This window comes from Sceloporus undulatus, chromosome 1 (assembly GCF_019175285.1).
Source record: "Sceloporus undulatus isolate JIND9_A2432 ecotype Alabama chromosome 1, SceUnd_v1.1, whole genome shotgun sequence".
NCBI lineage: Eukaryota > Metazoa > Chordata > Lepidosauria > Squamata > Phrynosomatidae > Sceloporus > Sceloporus undulatus.
The window spans coordinates 207,158,056-207,176,395 of NC_056522.1; the positions used below are offsets into that span (position 1 = coordinate 207,158,056).

Here is an 18,340-nt window from a genome sequence, read left to right on the forward strand (position 1 = left end):
ACTCCTGCTCTAGAAGGAGGAAAGGAGAGGAGGAGACATGCTCTTCACCTTCCCAATAAAGTCAGAACAAGAGTGAAGAAAGAGTTGCTTAAGCCACTCAGAGGTTTGCACTGCTTCAGAAGACTACCCTAATTCCATTTTTGGTAAGTAAAAATAAAACAAAATAAGCACACACAGGGAAGTGGGGAGTTCTGCCTTGAAGGAGTCCACTTTGAATTAAAACACTCTCAGAAGTGTGCATCATGCTCTCTCACAATCTTTGACATAAACACACAGATTTCTTCCTTTTAATAGATTATACTTTCCTTCTCCATCTGATTTCCCTAATAGGATCAGTATTGCAGAGAAACATTCCTGATCTGGAAATAGTTTTTCTCCCCAATGTGTATGTAGATTTGTTTGGTTTTGATATTTGAATCTTAAAATTTAATTTTACTGATTTTCTTCTCTCTATCCTCCTTCCTTCTGATTCACTAATCCTGTGGTGCTGGAAAATGGCTGCTCTAGCTGGAGCTACCTCATCTGGCACTGGAGGAAAAAATGGGTTCTTCAGCAGGAAAGGGGGGCATTTCAAAAAGGGGACCTGATGCTTTGAAAGTTGCTTTTTTTTTAACTACAGTTCCCATAGTCCCCAAGCCAGCAATTTTAGGATTCTGGGTGCTGTATCTAAAAAATTATAACCTCCAACTGTCCTAATTTGGCAGGGACAATCTCAATTAATCCCCTGTCACCTCACTTTTTCAGCTCTTTTTAAAAAGTCTTAGTTTCTCTCCTCTCCTCCCACTCCCCTTTGTTCTCAGTTTATTTCAGTTGCTGCAAGCTGAGTTCAAAATGCAAAAGTAGTTTGCACTCAGTTAATTCAACATGGGGATCAGAGAGAAGGGGAGGCAGAATTTTGTTCTTTCCAGCAGGCTTAGGCAAAAGCAGAGTGCTGCAACTTCTTGTAGCCTATGTATTCTTCTTTGTTCATAATGTTTGCCATTTTCACTACACTCAAATGTTGTGTGGCCACGTGTCCTGGTTTTCATATGTGAGATGTGGATAGCTGTGAAAATGTACTGAGTCCTCTGAGGGATGGAGGCCCTCAGCATTTCGGCATCCTGCTGGATGCTGATTCCAGGCCATTGTGAGCAAGAATGATTTCTGACTATATACCACTCCCTGCCTGATTTTGGCACATGGTTTTATTTCAATGTCTTGAAAATATTTACTGTATATCTGGTGATATTTTGAAATGGGTTTTGTTATTAATTTGATGTTTGTCCTGGTTTGATTTTATGCAGGTCAGTTTATACATGCTATTAAAAATGAGGCATAAATCAGAGCATAGGAATCTTACTTTTTGGGACTACACCTCTCAAAATTGGTATGCTGACCAAGGGATTTTGGGATCTGTAATCCAAAAAGTAACTTTCTGAGCTCTGGTGTTGTTATGTTATTATATTCCCAGTTAAACCGCAGCTCTACTCTGTGGACTATTTCACAGAAAGCACTAACGGGGATTTGGAAAAGAGGGAAGCAGATTTATAGCCATGTGAGTATTCTTCACTATCAAAAAGCTCAAAGGTTAAGGTTATTCAACTAAACATTGAGATCCAATCTACTAGCAACACATTACAAACCACTTTTATCTTAGCAAATAATGCCATAATCTCTGGAGTGGCTTTAAATCTTTCTACACTCCAGTACTATCCACAGCATAAATTTGGGCCTGTTCTTCACTCTTTTACTATTCTTCTATACCATGGATGCAGCTGATCCCAACCCTTTTAGTGCATATTTTATATCTTGGGACCACAAAGCTTTGCAATGTTGGTGGACGCAGAAGATCATACTATAATCTTTTCCCCTTTATTATGTTACTGAATATAAATCAAATATGTGCATGTTAAGGTTAGGATGAACAGATGGCACTTTTGTTAGACAAAGAAGAAATGAGGGTAAAAACAGCAAAGTTGGGGGGACACCCCCTTTTAAAAAAAAGAAAAGAAAAGAAAATCCACTTTCCTTCCTAGCTTACCCAGAGCCATTGTGCTGCCCTCCTGTTACACTAAGCGGTGACTCTGAATCATCATAAAGAGATGTTAGAAGCTGGAGAGAAAGACGTTAACCTTCAGTCTTTTTGTGAATTTTAGCAGGTTTCCTTTCCACTGTAACAAAACAAAGACGGTGGATGGCATTAGAAAATGTCAGCAAGGCATCACAATAAAGCAGCACAATACATGTAGTGATCTCCCCCTCCCTGCTCCAGCCTTATACGCTTTCTCAGATAGATTTAGTTGCAGTCATAGTAATGACATAGGTGCCTTCTTTTAAAAAAATAATTTAAGCACACTTATCTGTCTGCCTGGGATAATAAAGCTATCTCCTCAAAGCCCTTTTATACCAAGGAGATTCAAAACAGACAGGTGTTTACTGAAATCCTTTAAACCTTATTTTAAAAGTCAGTGTTTACTTTTGACTAAATATTTATGGTTGATGTCTCGTTCTTTTCCAGTCTAGCTTTCCTCTTCCCCTGCAACATTTGTTTTAAAATGTCTGTTTTAAGAAATGGTGTTTCTCTTGCACAGATCACACTTTCCCCAACTCCACCCATCAGCCACTAATGGCATGCATTCTGCTAGATTTCAAGATGAGGAGGAATATAACAATGTCTTGAATAGTCTAATATAGTCTAATATTGTGCAACTTTTTAAAAATCCCTTTCATGGTGGTTTTTAAAGGTGGCCACATTCTCTATGCATATTTTTTTAAATCATGTAGAGGAGGGATACCATTGCAGGGATAGTATACTTGCAGTATAGGCCCCTCAGTCTTATGCCTTCAATACGATCTCATGATCTGTTATACACAAACATGGGAACATGAAAGAGATGGGAAGGAAACGATAATGCTACGGAGTTACTGGCAATCAGTTACTTTCTGTAATGAAGATAGAACACAGTTACATTTCAAAAACCACATAGTAAGTGCTAATGGCATGAGTGTTTCTGGGGTAACAATATATTCCAGTTAATTTCACACGAGGAGTTTTGCAGCTCAGTCCAGCGAGTCCAGCCATGTGTATTCACGTTATAACATGATGTATTAGCAGACATGATTGCTTTCTATGGGGGGGTCGTTCAGAGACAGATCCACACTCAATTTGGAATGACTCCTCATTTTTGTGAATTCAGTAACAAGCGAATTCACAAAAAATGTTTCCAAACTCACTCCAATTTCATTTTGAATTGGTTTGGTGTGGAGGATCACCCGATCTTGCCCGCAGTGACCCCCTGTGACCTGTCCCATCATCCCCTGCCTGCTCCTTCACCCTGATCTCGCCCCCAGTGACCTCCTGCCACCTGTCCCATCATCCCTTGCCTGCTCCTTCACCCCAATCTTGCCCCCAGTGAGCCTCTCTGACCTGTCCCATCAGCCCCTGCCTGCTCCTTCACCCTGATCTCACCCCCTCTGCCACCTGCCCCGTCATCCCCTGCCTGCTCCTTCACCCCGATCTTTCCCCCAGTGAGCCCCCTGCAACCCCTCCCATCATCCCCTGCCTGCTCTTTCACCCCGATCTCGCCCCCTGTGCCACCCTGCCACCTATCCCATCATCCCCTGCCTGCTCCTTCACCCCAATCTCACCCCCAAGTGCTCCCCTGGCCGACCTTCCCATCATCCCCTGCCTGCTCCTTCACCCCATTCTCACCCCAGTGACCCCCTGCGACCTGTCCCATCATCCCCTGCCTGCTCCTTCACCCCATTCTCACCCCAGTGACCCCCTGCGACCTGTCCCACCATCCCCTGCCTGCTCCTTCACCCCGATCTCACCCCCAGTGACCTCCTGTGACCTGTCCCATCATCCCCTGCCTCCTCCTTCACCCTGATGAAGGATGACAGCTAAGGAGGGGGCAGGGAATGATGACAGCCTCCAGAGCCCCACTGAGCATGTGTAAGGGTGCCAATTCGAATCATTGAATCCCTCTGGTGTGGTAATACAATGTGCACTCGCTCCGCTTTGCCCAAGTAGAGACCACAATTTCATTCCTCAGGTATGATAATACATCACGTGAATTGCCTTGGCTCCTAAGTGATTCTGCTCCCCCCTCGCTTCAAATTGGAGCTCCTTTTCACGTGTGGTAAGGCCCACAGTTATGGAAGGAAGGAATGGACGGGAGAGAAGAAATGCAGCAGATGAGCAAAATTTAATTGAACAAGTTGTTAGGTATCATGCTTTAGTGACAGGCCTTCCCCAACCTGGCAGTTTCCAGATATGCTGGACTAGGCAACCTGTCACTCTTACATATTGTTCAACATTTCAAAGATGAAAAATTGGGGCAGGTGTGGCTAAGCAACATCAGAGTGTGTTCCTCATGGTGGCAAAAGTAATTAATAAGGAAGAACACACAAGCTAGGAGAGGCTCAGCAGTTTGCTTTTACCTGAGCTGACTGGGAAGGGCAAGTTTTTGTTCCTCCTTCTTCTCTCCTCCTTACTGAGTAAGGTGAGTGCAAATTACTTTTTTTTTTTTTTTTTTAGCAATTGGAGTAAGCTGGGGATAAAAGGGGAGTGGGAGGAGGAGAGAGGAACTGGGATATTTTAAAAGCAGCTGAAATATTAGGACAACAAAAGGTTAATCAGGCCTGTCCCTGCCAAATTGGGATAGCTGGGGGGCATTCTCCTTGTTAGCCGTCAGATTGTGGGATTTGTGCATATCTAGAAAGTGCCAGGTTGACAAAAGCAACTCAAATCCCCCAAAGAGCACTTTGAAGGAGTTAACAGTGACATAGGCAACAGTATCAACCAAAATATCTTTTTCTTCATTAGTCCTATGAATTCCAGCATGATCCATACTTCCTCCTTACAGGTAGAATACTAGAAAAGTAGGAAGGTAAAATTTAGTAAACTCCATTTATTGGTGCAATTTTGTGTCTTTCATTTTTGGAAGACCAAAGCAAATGTGATGTTCTTAATGTCCATGTTGCCCTTCCATGGGTCATTCTGTGGATAAATAGCCAGTGTAGGAAGTGAGAGAATGGGAACATGGCATGGCATGGTGTGGGTCTATTAATCCCAGTCATAATCATGCCCATCCTGATATTGCTCTTTGCAATGGGAAGAACATTTCCATTGGTACAGGGGGAATTGTAAGTCCGCTCAGAAATACCAAAAAGATAAGGGTCACCATCCTGATTTGATTCTCTCCCATCAGCCAGCTATTCATTTCGCCACATAATGGCTAAAGAAAGACATGAATACCGTTACATCTAGTTTGACCCCGGGGGCCAATTTATACATTGCTAACTTTCTTTTATTCTAACATGGAAAAAATTAGCATGGATAAAATGCAAAATTTGACACAGGCCTATGATGAAATATGTTTTGAGAATGCTGTAAGCTGACTTTTCCCAAATGTGTGGGTTTTCCTCTGCTTTTGTTTTTAATTTGGTTGTGTGTGCTTTTTTTCTTTTTAGCTTCTGCTTATGAATAAAGAGATTGATGCTCGTGAACTAGATTTCCTTCTGAGATTTAATATTGACCACACTTACAATAGCCCCTTGGAATTCCTCTCCAACTTTACCTGGAGTGCAATTAAGGTATAGTATGCATGCAACTGCGATACCTAGTAAATGTATGCAATGACATTGCATTATATAGTTTTCTACTGTTGTCACTGAAGCTTATTTTAGAACTTGCTGCCCCCAACTTTTTATTGAAAAAAGTCGTAATGCTTCTACTGCCCTGTGCCCTTTTAGACAATGAGCTTCATGGATGAATTTCGTAGTCTGGACAAAGATATAGAAGGATCACCAAAACGATGGAAAAAAGTGGTCGTGTCAGAATGTCCAGAAAAAGAGAAGTTTCCACAAGAATGGAAGACAAAAAGTTCCCTCCAGAAACTGATTATGATGCGAGCCTTGAGACCAGATCGAATGACTTATGCTGTCAGGTTGGATTATATGTACTAACTCTGAGAATGTGTTGAGAGGCAAACTTGTGGACTGTGCTTGATTTTAAGTAGATAGAAGACATGATGAAATGCTGTGTTGTTGACACTGTCTTTTCTTTACAAGTGAAATTGTAGTTTCCCCTGAGACATTATTATCTGCAACTCTTCATTGTAGGAACTTCGTTGAAGAGAAACTTGGAACCAAATATACTGAGGGACGTAAAACCGAGTTTACCAAATTGTTTCAAGAAACTGGGCCTGCTTCACCAATGATATTCATTTTATCTCCTGGAGTTGACCCACTAAAAGAAGTTGAATTTTTAGGTAGGTTTAGACAAAATATCATGCTTGTAGATTTTCACTTGTAAAGTAAAAAGACTCCTGTATTACAATGATGCTGGTACCTCTGTTGTAGTATCATTGCAGTCAATAGGCTCATCTACACCAGCCAGAATACTCCATTGCTGTCTACACATGCATCCCTGCTGTGTCGCGCACCACCTCTGCCACTGGTACGAGTTGTTCCTTCTGAGGCCAGAAGTACGGCACTCAGCATTGATCACATGGCTGGGCACCTCATTGTGATCTCAGAGGGGGTAACTTGCACCAGCAGTGATGCCTCAAGTGGTACAGCAAGGATGTGTGTGTGTGTAGACAGTTTCTTGGTGTTGCTAAAGAGTGCTCCAAATTTTCCTGCAAAATCCAAAGCAAAAAGATGAGTTATTTTATGCCAGTTTAAGGGAGGGAAAGGGGCAGATATGATGTGGAATTGGTCATCTGTTGTGAAGACAGTCAGTACTCGAATTGAAAATTTGGCCTTGCATCATGTGAACAGGTTGCTCTGAGCATGGGGTAGATCTGGTTTAATTGGCCTGTATAGACATGCCCTTAGCTACTATGTAGAATGACAGACTACTGCAGGACTACTTCATGGTCCTGGTCCTGAGCTTGAGGGTTTTGTTTGCACAAACTGTCAATGCAAGGGCACTGATCCAACATGGGGCCCTAGCAGAGAGTTAATTGGGATTTTATTTATGTGTCTGATTATTTTCCACCCTGTGTCATAAGATGCCAGGACAGCAACCACATAAAATCAGTTTAAACAGTTTAAAACAATATAAAACTTAAAACAATAAAAATAACTTAAAACAGATTAAAAGATTATAACATTTGGAAAAAAATGATTCCCTTTGTTCCTCACTGAAGTCCTAACTTGGAACAGTCTTCCAACACAGAGGCAATATATAATACCATAAAAGGGCCCTCTGAAAGAAATTGGGGTTTTTTTTGTTTTTGTTTTTTTGCAATGCAAATTGTAAGTTTGGGTCTAGCCAGATCAGAACTGAAAGGGAGAGCAAAACATTTTTAAAAAGCAAAATAAAACTATTTCTGGCAATTTCATGCACTCAAATGGTCAAATCCAGACTTGGTCATACTGGGCATACCCACATAACTGAATGGGACTTACTTAAATTATGATTAATGAATTCCTCTGATTTCAGTGTATCTGTCTAGGTATGGCAAAAGGTAGCATCCACCCCAGTGGCAGATCTGTGCAAGTAAAATCATATGGTATATGGCCTCCAGTAACATGGGTAAACTTCATGCTTCCCCCTCTCTCTGCTTTTTAATTAGTACCTCAAGTTCCACTGATTAGCACCTTGTGAAAACAGACGTTCAGGGGAGCAAGCAAACACTGGGGTTAAAGGCATTGTCAAATGCCTTGAAGCACATAGAATCATAGAGCCGGAGAAGGCAATCGTGCTGTGATGCACCACACCGCGTCACATGCACGAGCCTCATTGTTTTCAATGGGGTTCGAGCATTTGTGGAATTTCCCTTATGTGGGGAGGGTGTGTGTCCTGGAACAGATCCCCTGCGTAAGGGAAGGGCACACTGTAATTGATAAACAATTGATTTAATAAATTAGTTTCTATGTCTGCATTTCTATCTCTACCATTTAATAAGTTCTCATAAATAGAAAAGATAGTAAAACTTGTGGTTATATCTCATCAAGAATGGCATTCTCTCTCAATAAGTTACAGTTGTAGTTATAACTTCATCTTTGGAAAGGGAAATAATTATCAATAACAAATTATATGTGTCCAGTTGCTTCCTACTCTGGTACTAGTTTAACAAAATCTGTGCTGTAATTCTGGAATTTTGTCTTTGTCTTGTGCACACAAAAACTCCCTATATCCACAAGAAACTATTCCCATGTACATTAGAGGTGTGTGAGAAAATATGTATGGACCCTCAGGATTTGCCTTACACTAAATCAGAACCTTGGTGCAATAAGCCCAGTAATTTCTGTTCCTGCCTTCCCCATCACAGTATCCTTCAGATGGGCTTCTGTTACCACTATCCCTAACCATTAGCTCTGTTGGCTGGGAATGATGGGGATTGTACTCCCAAACAACTGGAGCAAAACAAGGGTGGGAAAGCAGCTTGCCAAGCTTTAATCCAACTCAGTTTATCCTTTTACTAAGAACTTTATTGCACCCGTTTTTTTCAGCGTTAAGGGTACGGGAAGAGGACGCTCGTGTGCATGCGCAACCAGCCAGAAATGGATTTTACTGCACATCAAAGCGTCCCCCAAAAGGCCTCGTTCTGTTCCATTGCGCCAAGCCATCCTCTTTCAGTGCTGACAGGCATCATTTTGCTCGGTCGTAAGACTTCTGACCAGAACATTTCATGCACCTCAGCCCGTATTCTTAACGCTGGAAAAAACGGGTGCGATAAAGTCCTAAGAAATGAACCTGTGTGTATTCTTCCAGTTTTCTGGGTGTAATCTGCCCATTGGGCTGTGATTCTCCCTCTTTTTAAAATATAAATAATAAGGAGGTAATTATGCATTAGCTAGAATCATCACGTTGGTATGTCCAGCAGTAACCAAAGGGACAGGATCTCTAACATTTAAAATGAAGAGTTTGAATCTTATGGCATAAGGATAGCACAACAATCACACATACAGTTTACCCCCTGCTGAACTCAGTAAGTGAAACTCTGGTGGATTTTAATAAGTCTGGGTTACATCTAAGATGTATTTGTGGGTTGTATGCAATAAAGTTGACAGCATTGCTTTTTAAAAAGTTTAATTTTCTTCCATACAAAATAATTTTTCTCTGACAAGTATATATCCTTTGTAGCACATACCTAGACCTGTATTGTTCTGTTTAGGAAGCAAGCTTGGCTTTACCATTGATTCAGGAAAGCTTCACAATGTATCTTTGGGTCAAGGGCAAGAAGCCATAGCAGAGATGGCTATGGAAAAGGCATCAAAAGAAGGCCACTGGGTTATACTTCAAGTAAGTCTAGGCCCTTCATTACCCCCATTTCCCACTCCAGCAATTTTGTTTTTCAGACATGCCAAAATAATGTATGTGAAGCACAGGCACATTAGAATAATACCTTCCTGTTCCAGGACGAAAGGGGTGTGGGAAAGCTAGCACATAACTTCACATTTAGGCATGTGTATTTATCTAGCATTGATTGCAGTATTTAAAAAAATACAATTTGCTGCAGCAACCGCTTTGTACGGCAGGGGGATTTATTGAAATACTTACCCCAATGTGTGCTTTCTGATTTACTCATTTATTATCTTTCTTTCAAAAACTCTTTAACAAATATATGGGTGGAAGAAAGTATTGTTATTTTTTTAATAATCAGATGAATGGATGCAAACAGGGAAGATTGCTGTCATTATGCAGTACATTGTACTGAACAGATGCGTGTGGTTTTCTCTTTGCCCCCTCCCTTTTCAAATATTGTGCTACATCAGACTGCCTCCTTTGGCTTGTATCAATAAAATGTTTCATATTTCAAATCAATAGCTCACTGGGAAGCCTATTTTTATCTCCCCTCTAGAATATTCATCTTGTTGCAAAGTGGCTCGACACATTAGAGAAATTACTGGAGAAGTATAGTGAAGGAAGTCACCTAGCTTATCGGGTTTTTATGAGTGTTGAACCTGCTCCCACCCCTAAAGAACATATAATTCCTCAGGGAATCTTGGAAAATTCTATTAAAATAACCAATGAACCACCAACCGGGATGCTGGCTAATCTTCATGCTGCATTGGATAATTTTGACCAGGCAAGTAAAAATAACCCTTGGAAGGATCAGTTCAGAACATCAGATCATTAAACAGATTTGGCAAATGCCTGCCAAAGAGCTACAACAGACTGTAAATTGGGTTGGTTTTATTTTATTTTATTTTAATTCTGGAAATAAGCCCATTCGTCTCATACAAAAATCAGACTGACAAATGTGTTAATAGTTCTTTGGCTAAAGGGATGTGGATGCCTGCGTGGTTGTAAAGAACAGAGCTAAAAATCCATGTTGTTACTGCTTCATTTTAAAAAGTGATTCTTTGTGAAGGGAGAGGAAGGTTATATTTTTGCAAAATATTGTACATTTCTACAATTGTTTGACTTAAGCAAATCTGTAACACGAGCTTGACATAATTGCTTTGAAGCTGCTGTAAAGATCTTGATTTTTAACATCTGACCATGAAAGCTATATGAAGAAATGAAACTTCAGCTGCACAACTTTTTAATGTCCCCTTTGTGGAATTAAATCAAGTGTACCTCTGTCATTTGGTGTTTAAAAGGTGAAAATATATATGTCAAGCAATGCCATGTATACTTGGGCAGCAATCGCCAATTTACTGCCATGTCATTCCAAATGTTAGACCAGAATCATTATCCTAAAATTTAGTTATAGTGTTATCAACTGCTAGATTCATGTTTTCTCAAATTACTTTTAAAAGCTTTTTTTAAAGGCTTGAAATGTTTTTTGTAGATATGTTTAGTGCTTTCATGTTAACATTTTAGCAAGCTTTTAGGAAGCAATAAAATAGCTGCTGTCTGTATAAAAGAGGGGAGAGGAAATGCCAGACAATACATAATATGTACACTAAAAGAATGAGTATTTTCTTACTGTCTTTTATCAGTTACTCGTTCAGGGTCTTACTGTACTTTTAGCTGTCAAAATTATATTGTTTATACCCTGCCACAAGTGTATCTCTAAAAAGGGGGGGGAATTATTTTCTTCATTTAGAACATTCTTGACCAATGTACTCGGGAACAGGAATTTAAGACGATTCTGTTTTCACTTTGCTACTTTCATGCCTGTGTGGCTGAGCGACGGAAATTTGGACCTCAGGGCTGGAACAGGAGATATCCTTTTAACAACGGGGACCTTACCATTTCAGTCAATGTTCTGTACAATTACCTGGAAGGAAATTCACAGGTAGGTTAGCATGTCAGCAAAACCACTTAAGAATCATGTACTTCCATAATGCCTTCAGTTAAAGTGCAATTCTGAATTATCTTGTTTCCTGCATATACAATGTTCAGGTTATTGCTGTTGTTTGTCACACACTGATTTTGAGGTCAGTTAGCATTTTCTGTACAGATTTTTTTTAAGGCCTTGCATGTTTTTGACATGGAGAGAATGCTGACAATTTAGTAACGTGTTCAGAACCTGGTAGCTGCAAATGACTGACTTATCTTCATGGAGAAAGATAATTATTGTGCACTAACTTAACCATGCCATTCATCTTCACAGATCTGTGTGTATGTGGGGCATGTGCGCTTTCATATCTTAAGTATTTTTTTTTAAAACATATTGGTTCTCAGATACCCTGGGAAGATCTCCGTTACTTGTTTGGAGAAATCATGTACGGTGGCCATATTACAGACGATTGGGATAGGAGACTTTGTCGTACTTACTTGGAAGAGTATATGCAACCCAATCAGGTAATAGTAACAACATTTGCAAACCCACAATGCGTTTCCTGAGTTAGAGCTCCCCCTACTGGAAACTGGTGCATTTTTAAACTATATGCGCTTTCCTTTTAACCGCATTGGAATAGATTCTTTTATTTATAATAGCAAACATGTGAAGATGAAAATGGACAGATTTAAAGCCCACCCCCTATCTTGCATGGAAACAACATTTATTTTGTAATGCTTACTGTTATTTTATATTAATGTGCAATGAAAAGGATGGGTTCCCCTACAATAGCCTTTATATTTTAGCCTAGAGCTCTACAACAGGTTTACTGTCAAGCATATAGCTGAAAGAGTTCTTTATTTCTTTTATGAGATGTTAAACCATTGCTTTCCCTCCCCCAGATAGTAGATCTCAGTACATGAAACAGGCAAACCCATTTCCTTCTTACTCACATAATGCCAAAAGGCAGTGAGCAGCTGATACCTTGGTTATGATCACAGAGATGTATTATTATATTGAAGCAAGTGTATGAAGCGATACTATCATTATTAATCATCACCTCAGCTGATCATTGAATTGGTTCTTAGGTTTCAACTTAGCTGGAAACTGTTAATCAAAGGATCACAGATGTGAATCGCAAAAAAAGGAGGGGGGATCAATCCATAGCTATGCATTAAGGTTTAGGTGCCAGGGTTGCCTTAATATAAGGGTACTTGTTCTCACCCACTATTACTGAGGGGAAGACTGGGGAAGACTGAGAGCTGGAGGTGGATGTGTTTCTGGACTCTGGTTTCTTTGCTTCCAAATGCTGCAAATTAATATGTAATAACTGAAATTCTGTAGGGACAAGGCCCTCCCTACCCTCAGCCTGATAAGATGTAATGAGGTTATTACACTGTGCAAAATGACTTACACCTTTCAGCTGGTATAAAAAGTACTGATTTCTTCATCAGATTTTGGAGTTAATCTCATACAATAATACTGTATTAAAATCTCCTATTATATTGTATCAAAAGCTCCCTTTATATTCAAGATATAATAGTATAGGCTCTAAGCCTGTTCACAGTCTGATGTCCCTAAAACTGGCAACCTGTGCATAATTTAGATGGCACTAAATCCCACTAAACTCAGAGAGCAGAAATGCTGCAGTTCAGGTTCATTAACTTATTTATTACTAGACAGGGGAAATAGGTTTGCTCTGATCAGTGCAGAATTTTACACTTTATGTATATCATAAGATTGCTAAAATTGTCCCATGACAATAGGCATTGTTTAATAAGTTCTGCAAACATTTTGCTACATCATAAACAGTGATTGTTTGCATAAGGAGTTCTTCCTACCACTTACACAATCCCATGTACAATTGTTGGAAGATTACTTGTTTGGACTCCAAATTCTAGGATCTTTCAAAAATATGGCCATGTGCCATGCTGGCTAGGCATTCTTGGAGATGAAGTCCAAGCAAATCTTTTCTAAACTCTGTCCAAAGCAGGTAACTACAGTGATTTCTGGTAGTGCATAGCTGACCAGCTACGTGAGGGCCAAACATGGATTTTTGATGTTCTTGTTTTCTAAAAGCAGCCACAGTAGGAGGGAGTTGCTTCGGTCATTAATGGCTCAGAGAGTATTTTATTATTTTGTTTTATGTTTTACTTTTTATCCTTTTCATATTCCCAAACCAAATCAGCTTCCATGGTCCTATAGCTACTGAGGCAGTGGAGAGGAAAGAGAAGTGGGAAAGCTAAGCATGTTGGAGATGTGTTCACACATCTCCAGCATCATGTCAAGCTGGCTGTTCAGTGCATCACTTTAGTATCTCTAGTCCCAGTGGGAAAAGAGGGAAGAGAAAAAAGGTGCAGACCCACTGTGGTAACATCCACACTACTGTTGGTAATGTATAGATATGTTTACCATGTGTATCCAAATTGCAGGTTTCAGGGACTTTACTGACATCAACAAATTGAACTTCCTTCCTAACTAATCCCTTATCATAGCTTTCTAAACACAGTAGAGTAAAGGGGACACCTCCGCCCGCATCCCAGATTCTCTCTCCCTAATCTGGGCTCTGGCTTGCTGCAGAGTTGAGTTGGCATTAGAAGCAGATATGAAAAGAAACCTCTAGTAAGTCATACCTATTAGTATGAGATGGTTTGTTGTGCTGCAGTTGCTTGAAATGGGAACACTCATACTGCTTCTATAGGCCCCCATCTGTCAACAAGCTCACTCCATGCTTCCCTTGTGGGTGTCAGGAATGCCAAATTAACATGTCTACCATTAAAATCATCCTCCATCTGAAAACAACCCAAATTATTTTCATCCTACACAAAGCTGATGCTGTTTCCATTTTGTAAGGTTTTGAAATATTTCCAATTCAAATGCTAAATCATAAAAGGAAGGTTAGAGAAAATATGTTTACCTTTCAGTGCTGAATCCCATATTACTTTAAAGTTCCAGCATGTATTGTGATTATTTATTATTGTTATTGGTGATGTTGCTGTTGTTGTTCTTACCATCACCACTACTGTTGTATTATCTTGACAGGTTGATAGGTACTTTATAACTACAGGAGCTTAGCGTAATTTCATATCCCCCAGCAGCACTTCAAAAGCATCAAATGGCATTGTGACTATCAAGTCAATACAAATAAATATGTTCCCATGTGCCTGTTGTTTTAAAAACTGCACTAGTGTGAAATATATGCTTAGCAGATTTTGAGATGCAGCTGAAGCAGAACTCATGAACCCACAGCAGTGCATTAAACAATTGTCATACTGTTCCATAAAGGGCCTCGTTTGGCTCACGGCAAGCCATTTGAAATAGAAATGATTATTATGAAACGGTGGTTCTGTTTTATTTTATGGGAGCATATTGATTGTCAAATAGACAATGCTTGTATTTTGGTAATAATCTAAAAGAAGAAATCTTGCCTGTTTTATTTCAAAATCCTTATGCCATTACTTGCTTTTCATTTCAATAAAATATGGCATTTTCTGAGATGCTACCGTAAATGGCTTCATTTAGTAAAATTGCCACGTGAATAATAATGTTACACCAGAGAGCAGCACTTTGTAATTTGGAAGAAATAACATTTTGTTTCTTTTTGAAAAACCCATCGCTTTACTTCTAAATGAAAATTACCTTTCTGTTATTTGCTAACAGGAGAATAACCCGTGTTTCAGCAAAAATGTCAGAGTCGGTGAGATATAAAAGACCTAATTAAAATAGCAAGCAAATGAGATCAGTAATATTCATTGATATAAAATGTTTTAAAAGTCTTGTCAATCTACAGAATGACTCCATAAACAGAACAATTTGATTTATACCTAGAGCAGGCTCCTTATTCTTAACAGCAGGGAATGATTCATTGATGTTTGGGGGCTTTTGATAGTTTGATAGGAAGCTGGTCCTTGCTCCTGGCTTTGTCGTTCCTTCGAACCTGGATTACCAAGGTTACCACAAATACATTGATGAAATGCTTCCTGCCGAAAGCCCAGTCCATTATGGCCTTCATCCCAATGCAGAGATTGAATTCCTGACAGCAACTTCAGATAACCTGTTTCGTACACTGCTTGAGCTGCAGTCCCATGAATCCATCATTGGGGAAGGTGTGTCACAGACAGTGGAAGAAAAAGTAAGTTTTAAAGCAGAAATCAGTTGGTAAATGGATATAAGCAAATGACTTAGGATGGAGTGATGTGTGAACATGCAGAAAAAAGAGCTTTTACAATCTTGCCATACAGTGAATCACATAATTTTTGCTGTGGGGCACAGCCAGTGGGTCTAATGATAGTGTTGGATTGGGACTTGGTAAATCCATGTTAACTCACTCCACTGAGCCATGAAACCCACTGAGTGACCTTAGTCCAGACACATTCAACCAGCCTAATTCATAAGACTGTGTTAAGGATAAAGTGAGGCGGAAGAAGGCTATACTGTACAAAGAATCAAGAGAACATTTGAAGAAAGGCAGGACAAAAATATACCTAGTAAGTACAGTTGGCCCTCCTTATCCACGGATTTTTTATCCTTGTATCCAAGCATCTACAGCTTGAAAATATTCAGAAAAAGCATAAATTCCAAATAGCAAACCTTGATTTTCCATTTTATATAAGAGACCATTGTGTTATGCCATTGGATTTAATGCGACTTGAGCACCCACAGATTTTGTTATCCACGGGGTGGTCCTGGAACCAAACCTCAACAGATAACAAGGGCCCACTATAGGAATAAAAACCATATGATGTGTGGCAAAAGCACAGGGCATTCAGGCACAACCCAATGTTGTAAAAGCTAACAGCTTTTTAAACTCATCACAGGATCTTCCTCTCTGTATCACTTCCTCCAGAGACTGTAACGGTAAAGTATCCAAGAAAACTGCCATCTGGGTTTGTAGTTTACCAGAAGTGATTCTGACTTGTGTTGCTGCCACACTACAGAATTAGTGCAGTTTGACACTGCTTTAACTGTCATGGCTCCACCTTGGAATTTGTAGCTTGTTGTGGCACCAGTGCTCTCTGACAGCGATGCCTAGAGATCACACAGAATTATAAATCTGAGGATTCGATAGCATTGAGCCATGGAAGTTAAAGTAGTGTCAAACTGCATTAATTCTGTGTAGATGCAGCCTCCCTTATCTAATACATAGTCAAGGAGCCCAGAGGGCAGAAGTTTCCATTTATTACCCCCACACATTTTATTACCTAAAATGGAATAACAGTGTTTTATAGGGTTCAGTTAATTTCTGTTAAAATTATGGAATTAATTGATTAAAAAACAAACACACACTTTCTAATGAAAGGGGAAGTGAATATTTTCTATCTGAAAAGATGATCTTCTGACTGGTTGTCACATAAATTGAAAGCAAACCATAAATTATATCAGAATGTATTTGCCTTATCCAAATGTTAATACAATTTTCTCAGATTTTTATAAAGCTTAACCGTTTAGAATTATAGACCTTTGTGCAACATAAGAACAATGTCCTTTTGTTAAAATATTTTCAACACAGGCAGTATAGTATCTCTGTCTCTGTCCCTCTAACACAAAAGGCCCTTTCCTCTTTCTATTCTTGAGGAATTTGCAGAAGTCTAAGTCAGTAGCATCACTGGCGGGGGGGGGGGGGGGGGGGGGGGGTTCAGACCATACGAGGCGACACTCCAGAAAAGGGGGATGCCACAGAAGAGGGGGTGACATCCAGTCAGCCCACTGCCCCCCACAGAGTCTTCCCAGGACCATGGGTCCACTTTCCAGGCTGCCACAGGGCTTTCTGAGCTACCGTGGGGCTTTCTGGGCCAATACCGAGGTGTGGCACCTGCTCTCCAGGCTGCTGCGGGGCTTTCTGGGCTGACACAAAGCTTTCTGGACCAGCATGGGGGTGCAGGGCCTGCTCTCCAGGCTGTTGTAGGGCTTTCTGGTCTCCTGCGGGGCCGCACATGTGGCTCCCCGGACCAGGTGACACCAAGTTGGGGTATATCACTGGTCTAAGGGGTTAAGCAGGTGGGGCAAAAGGAGCAGCCAGAAGCTGCTTCAGCCCTCATCACTCCAGGACCATGGTGACCAGATGCTGCGGTCCCAAAGCTGGCCACTGCTGCAGTCCTCAATGGGCTGCTGACAGGAGCGGCTTTTTGCCGCTCCTTTTTTGGGGCAGGTTGGGGATGCCTTAGACATCCTCAGAGCAACATCTGGGCAGTTTGGAAGTATGTGTCGTTTGAACACCGTTCCCCCAAAGTTCCTGGAAGGTGCTTTGTTTGGCCCATGTGTTTCAAACCTAAGGCAGCAATTCAAACCCACATAAGAATAAAATTAACTGAATGTAGTGGCGTTTACATCTAAGTAGATATGTACAAGCTTACATTGTTGGTAAGACAGGGCTCTCGGTTCTCTTTCTTGTTAGAACTATTCTGATTCTACTAGACTATTAGATGTGATTTATTTCCAAAAGTGAGCACATTCCTTATTTATTATTTCTACTGATTTTCAAAGCACGTAACAGATCTTTCTCATACTTGTGCTAATAATAATGCAAGTTATTTCAGTTCTTATTTTAAAGCCAAATAACTGTGGCTTACAGATACCACCCTTCAATCTAATTTTCTTATGGGCTCTTAAGTGTGTGTACACATGGTTAGTTGCTATTCCTGTTCATTGATAAAGCATCAACATTACTAAAGGAAAAGACAAATATTGATACCATCAAATATGTCCCTTTAAACTCTCCATCATATGCATATATTAAAGAAGACTCTGACATGCATCTTTTTCATATCTTGTGTGCCACGATATTTTTTTGAAGAATATCTGTTATCCATCAAAACTTCGACCTAACCATATATTTGAAATTTTATAACAATTCTCAGCAACATCCATATTTTCTTCATATTTCTGTCTGCCATCATTTGTGGAAGTGAATGTTAAGCTTTCTCAACATGATCAAGTACTCAGTGTCCTACTTTATTATAAATAAAACATCTTTTTGTACTGGATGCCAAGGATCTTAGAGCAGTTTGCCTCCACATACTGTTCTGATCGTTAACCTACTAGATAATCCAGAATTAAAACCAACAGATTGAAATTGATTTGGGGTAATTTTAAATTGATCCTTCTTGCTGATGGAATGGCTTTTGTCAGAGGAATGGGGAAAGGTCCAATTCCTCCTGTCCCCCCTTGTACCC

General features: G+C 40.1%; 1 protein-coding gene across 1 annotated transcript in view; it reads left to right on the forward strand.

The window, feature by feature from the left end:
• LOC121925833 (dynein axonemal heavy chain 11-like) overlaps positions 1-18,340 on the forward strand; it is a 263,238-nt gene that overhangs the window by 221,585 nt on the left and 23,313 nt on the right. The window contains exons 60-67 of the mRNA XM_042458413.1: positions 5,455-5,577; positions 5,737-5,930; positions 6,106-6,254; positions 9,111-9,238; positions 9,798-10,025; positions 10,992-11,183; positions 11,573-11,692; positions 15,058-15,300. Coding sequence (XP_042314347.1) covers positions 5,455-5,577; positions 5,737-5,930; positions 6,106-6,254; positions 9,111-9,238; positions 9,798-10,025; positions 10,992-11,183; positions 11,573-11,692; positions 15,058-15,300 — 1,377 coding nt within the window. The remainder of the gene's footprint in view (positions 1-5,454; positions 5,578-5,736; positions 5,931-6,105; positions 6,255-9,110; positions 9,239-9,797; positions 10,026-10,991; positions 11,184-11,572; positions 11,693-15,057; positions 15,301-18,340) is intronic.